At 42.0% G+C, this 6000-nt stretch overlaps 1 protein-coding gene across 3 annotated transcripts in view; it reads right to left on the bottom strand.

The window, feature by feature from the left end:
* The window catches only part of SLC44A3 (solute carrier family 44 member 3), an 84674-nt gene that overhangs the window by 28304 nt on the left and 50370 nt on the right, over positions 1 to 6000 (bottom strand). For all 3 annotated transcript variants that reach the window (XM_007468116.1, XM_007468115.1, XM_007468114.1), the window contains one exon: positions 2123 to 2279. In XM_007468116.1, the coding sequence (XP_007468178.1) occupies positions 2123 to 2279 (157 nt within the window). The remainder of the gene's footprint in view (positions 1 to 2122; positions 2280 to 6000) is intronic.

Below are 6000 nucleotides of genomic sequence, written 5' to 3'. Positions count from 1 at the left end.
TAAAAAAAAAAAAAAAATCTCTCTTCCCTCTTCACCTTCCCCTAAGTGTCTTCAATTATAAACTCTGCTTTTTCAAACCAAAGTCTGTATTCATGAAAACTTCACATCCCTGAGACAATAAAACTAATGCACTGTAGATACTAGTTACGTGTCCACATAAAAAGAGTCAGGTTTAAGTTTTTTGGAAATATATCCTATAGTGAGCCTTTCAGGGCTAAATTTTTAGGGATAAATTAGTCCTTCGAAATATAACTTGAACTTGTGTATAACTCAGGAATGAATAATTTAACGAAACTTGTTGGGGGGAGGGGTGATTGAATGTGCCCAGACCCAGAGTGGAGGATCCCTGAAAACAATCCTGAAATAGTTCTCTTTGAGGACCCCAGGAATAACTCAGCCTTACATGGACATTTTCTTGTCCCAATGTTAATTCAATTGGATGAAATTTGACCTGGATACTTTTCAGCCTGGCCATGGTTGTACATAAGCCACTTAATGTAAGAAAGGTCTCACAGTGGCCCTGTGAAATGTTTAACTTGTAGGTACAGTATGGGGCTGTAAGGCTGTTTAGGAAGACCATTTTTTTTTCACCTAAGAAAGGACACATTTCTCCAACAGTGACACCACTAAAAGGGAGTTTGGCCCCCTTAGTCCTTATGGGATCTGGCGAGTGATAAATAACCTTTTAGACCTCTGCCGGAGAGGACGACCCAGTAACTTCTCTTTCAGATTTATGGAGGCTGTTTCCCCAAAGAATTTAAGGTGTCTAGCTCTAGGGGAGATAGTCCCCTACTGCTCATTAATTTGTGAGTATCTATTACTAATGCATACATATACCTATAATACCTAAATATGAATATATTTAATATATATGAACTATATGAATATATTAAAATAAAAAAGCTGCTCTGTTCTTCAAGAAACCCTTCTCCCAAGTTTCCTAAGATTGAAGGATCAATTTCAAAATGCAGGAGCCGGAGTAGCTTGATTTGTCCTGGATGTGCAAATGCTTCTTCAAGTCACAGACATGTAGCTAAGCAGAACTTCAACAGAAATACAAGAAAATACTCTCTGATCAGGGGCAACGGCTTAGCATGCGTTTCAAGATGAGGAAGCTAGATAATTTTAGGCAAAATTCAATCAATTGTTCCTAATTAATATACTAATCTTAAATCTTGATTACAGACTTAAATATCAACAATTCAGATTTCGGCTTAAAAGAGCAAACAAAAACAATTCTAAAGTATACTTATGAACCCACATGTAAAACCTCCCCAGTTAACTAAGAGCACATACGTATACCCAAAAGGTTGGACTCATGTACGTTTGAGAAACTCTGGCCAAGTCACCAACGCTGAGGTGGGGATGGGGTCGAGATGAACATTGTGTGAGAACAGAAAAGTTGGGGAAAATCCAAACTTCCCTTGTTTGGCAGGCCAGAAATACCATGAGAACAGCTGTTTTCCTGGTGTTTTGGTTTCCACTGCCATTCATAACCAAATGTGCATGGAAATAAAAACCAGGGAGAAGAAAAACCCCCAGGCACAAAAGCTCCACAGTTTTCTGTCTTTTGAGCTGAGATTGAGGTCAGCTTCCCATTTCTAACTATCAAGCACGTGCGTGTGTGTGCGCCCCCCCCCCCCACACACACCAGCAACTTCCCAGGTCACCCTCCAGGAAACACAAAAGGTGGGGAATATTTTAGCATTAAAACAGAAACAAACAAACATTATTCTTATCTTATAGTGTATTTTTCTTTCTTTAAAAAATAAAGCATGATAAATGTCCGTAAAAACTTGCTTAAATTGCATGTTAAGAATTCCTCCCATTTGTTCAGCATTTAAATAAGAAGGAAAACCAGCAAACTCAGAGCTATGCCCTCTCCACCCCACCTCTGCCACCACATTGGAGAAAATCCAACAAACAAAGCTATGAACAAAACAGGGACCGGGACAAAAAGATTGCTGGGGGTGGGGGGATGGGACCTGAAGAACACTGGAGCTTTCTGAACGGCCACTGGCACAGGTCACATTCCTGTCCCGGGACCCAGTGTAGTTTTCCAGCGATTAACTCTTCTGTAACCCAAACACGGAGCGCACTCTGTTTTAGGGTGCTGCCTTACCTTCTCTTTCAGAGTGTTATAGATGTACATGAGAACGGCTCTTGGCATCCTCACCACAGTGATTAAAAATGACCCTTTGACAACTGTTCCCTGATGGTAGCAGAAAAGGATGGAGAGAGATGAAAGGATCGGGCGATCAGGAGGGTCATTTTTATTTCTGGGAACAGGAGAAAAAAAGACAGCATTTAAAAAACACTATTTAGAAAGAAACGAGAAACTTCTCTCTGGTTCAAATCATCTGTGGTACTAACAATTTAGAAAGCAGGATGCCATCCGCATTTGGCAAATTTTTTACACTCCTTGGTAGCTAAGGTTAAATGATTTCTTGGACGAAGTTAATTCCATTTGGTGGCGCTCAATGTTACAAACATGGAACAGAAAATTAAAAAAAAAATACTGATGAGTTAAACAAGTTTTCCTCTTTACCACACCTACCACCTCCACCAATCCATTAAATTGCGTATTGATCCCATTTTCATTTTCAGAAGTTTAATTATATAATAATCCCCAAGGTTTAAATTACACACGTGCAACTGTAAACATGGCCAGTATTAGCTCCGTGATTAAAATCACCACCAAATCACATGACCAGGATTGGCAGCCAGAGAGGAACCAGTTTACAGCGAAGGGAGGAAACGTTCTGGCTTTCACACAGCTCCAAGCTCCTGAAACCCAGCTGATTTCTACTCTGCTCTGTAAAGGTCACTTCACTGTGAATCATTTACGGGACTTGTCATGACACAGCTCTCAAGAATGCAAAAGTCAGTTTCACAGGCAGGAAAAAAAGTGAAAAAGAACAGAATGGGCATATCCCCTACCCAAAGCTGAAAGATAAAACAAGGGAGGGAAGGCTGATGCAACCCCTCCCCTGACACTCTGATGCCAGTTCTAGAAAATGAGGCCCTTTCCGAAAAGCCACTTCACTGATTCCAAGTGAAGCTTGCTTTCTTCATAATGGATTATTCTACAACTTGCTCTGGTTGCTAATAAGTCACTATGAATTAAGGTTTGTGACAAGAATGTAGGTTTTGAGGGAAGAAAAGGAAATTGGCCAGAAATGTTTCAAGAGTTGGCAACAGCCGTATTTTGCTGTTACTTAAATCATCCAGGAAGGAATAGAGAATATGAAAGTAATATTGCGAGCAGAATAACTGCAATCCAGTTGTGCCACAAAAAGGGCGATGTGTGTTTCAACTCAATATTGTTGAAAATAGGAAATACCAGGGAAGCTATTGCTGATATGAATTAATTTAGATCTGATAAACTAGAAAAGTAGCACAGCCAGGAAAATCTGACACATTTTTTTTCCTTTTCCTCATTCTTTTTTTTTAAAAGGAAGAATGTTTACTTTCCCATTTAGGAGATTTATGTGCCTTAGGACATATTATGGTGCTCAAGAGGGGATGCAGGGAGAAGGCAGCACCTGCTTTCCATCTGGTAGGGAAACAAAGGATTCACAGGCCATTGTGAACTGGGCCTTGGGGGCTGGTCCTCCAGGTACTGAAGTTTGGGGTTAGGCACCCGCTTTCCGAGGCTTTGCTGGGATGGGATTAACCATTTCAGGCAGAGGAGTGTCTGCCCTGTCTGGACTGCCCTCATCCATGTTGCATCCCAGTGATGGCTCCAGCCGCTCCAGGGCTTGGCTGGAAGAAGATGTAGATATTCCAGAAGCTGAGTTACCACGTGAGAGAGAAAACCTGAAAAGAAGGCCAGCTTGTGGAGCCAAGAGTCACTCAATACCTGCCCTGAGAACTAAATGCCACCCCACAGGGAAAGGTCAATCACTGGAGGGTCTTGGAGTCCCCACTTTCTCTCCCTAGACCTTTTTTCCATGTTCAAAGGTAACATCATCTTATCATCCCTCCTCCGCTATGCATGTGGCTGGGGCCTTCATCTCTGTTGCCTTCACAACCAGCAAAAACTGTCTTCAGGAAGAGGCTCTGATTACACCTGGTGAAGCTTAAACTGAAACCACCATATTTTGAGAATTGGCGTTTGGGACTGCAGTGCAGCGAGGGGTGTATTGGGCAGCTTAGTGAGGGCTTGTGAGGATGCTAGGGCCTCTCGTCAGGCCTATGCCTCTGTCTCTAGGGAGTACTGCATGCTGGGCATCTTCCACCGGGTTCTGTGGGTGGTGGCAGTAGGAAGACCCTGGGCAGTGTGAGAGAGCTGGAGACTCGAGGTTGTGCCCCACATGCCTAGCTCCCCTACTTTTAAACTTGTGGCTGCTGAGTGCTAAAGGTGCCTGGCCCTGTGCAGTGGAGCCAGGGCCCCAGGACACTGCATCAGCTTAAGTCACTGGGCAAAGCATTTAATGGTTCCATTCATCCAAGTCTGTAGCACCTCTGGGTCATGGTACGTAAGTGCTGTTTTGCAACTGCTATTTGCTCAGACAGTAGAGCATAAGTCGAATCCAGCAACTTCGGGGTCCTAGAGGCACGTTTTAGCTCCGGTTAGATCCAGTCTAGTGCTCATTGAGAACTCTTCAACAGTATGGAAAATTCATTTTGTGCTACGGCCCCTGGACAAGGACCAGGCTGCACAGGATGGATGGATGGCCTCCAATGTCAACCTGGTCCTGAGCAAAGGAGCATGGTGTGTCCCTGCAGAGACCTTGTCCTTTCCTGATATTTCTTTCAGCAAAACTACTGCAAGATGGGATTGTGATGACTGTGGGGAAGCTGTGAGATTCATCTTTCCAGTCTCAAAGAAAATGGAAGCTCTTTGTTATGAAGAACAGGTCCTTGGCAGCCCTTCTCAGGGTTAGGAAACTCATCTGTCTCCTACCTAAATTCCTTAGGCTCCGCTGTGATTCCACTTCCTCACTTCCTCCTCAACAAATCCAAAGCAGCTGGAAACCATCTTTTGTATAGTTGCAAACGATGAAGTCATGCCTCATGCTTCCCTTCTCCAAACTGAGTGGTGCTGGTTCCTTCCTATCACATCTCAGCCACATCTTTATGGCTCTCAGTTGACCCCTCTTCAAGCAAATGGTTGTAAGAGAGAAATTACACAGGTTGCCCATGTCCTGGTACTTGATGGTCTTTGGATGAACTCTTCAGCCCTCTTACTGCTTAAGTGAATGATAGAGATGAATGCACTCTGGCTATATTTAATTCTCACCCTGAGTGCAGGCTAGAACATGAGATTAAAGAATTGTGAGCCCTGAGAGAAAGAAAAACCTTGAGGTTTCAAAATTAGCACACAGTCAAAAAGAATGCAGAACTCTTTAATAAATGAAATAGTAGTGCTAAAAATAAATCAGCATGCATTTTACTTTGAATTAGTTTGTTTACTTTTATCAAATATATGAAATATCTTAAAAAGTCAACTAGTACTGCTAGGCGTAACAGGAAAAACAACAGTTTTCTTTCCCCACCACTAATTTTCTCTCCCTGGAGGTAATATTTTAGCTGTATCTTCTGGAGCTCACCCTCACACTTCTGAATTACTTGTTCTTACTGCTATTTCTTGATTTTTTTTTTCAGCCTCAGAGACTGTCAACCGACTTCCCACCATGGAAGATGCAGGTTTTATTCTCCTACACAGCCTAAACTCCCCAACACACTAATTTTCCCACCCCTCTTCTTCTCAACATAATTACACTGAAGTTTTTAATGTTTTTTTTCCCAGCTTTATTGAGATATAATTGACATATAACATTATGTAAGTCCAAGGTACACAATGTGTTGATTTGATCCACTTATATATTGAAAAATGATTACCACCATAGCGTTAGCTAACACCTCCATCACCTCATGTATTTAACCATTTCTTTTTTGTGGTGTGAACATTTAAGATCTACTCTTTTAGCAACTTTCAAGTATATAATACAGTCTTATTAAGCATAATCATCACGCTGTACATTAGATCCCCAG

The sequence above is a fragment of the Lipotes vexillifer genome, unplaced genomic scaffold, assembly GCF_000442215.2.
Source record: "Lipotes vexillifer unplaced genomic scaffold, Lipotes_vexillifer_v1.1 scaffold905, whole genome shotgun sequence".
Taxonomy (NCBI): Eukaryota; Metazoa; Chordata; class Mammalia; order Artiodactyla; family Lipotidae; genus Lipotes; species Lipotes vexillifer.
This window is presented reverse-complemented; position numbering and strand designations above follow the sequence as displayed.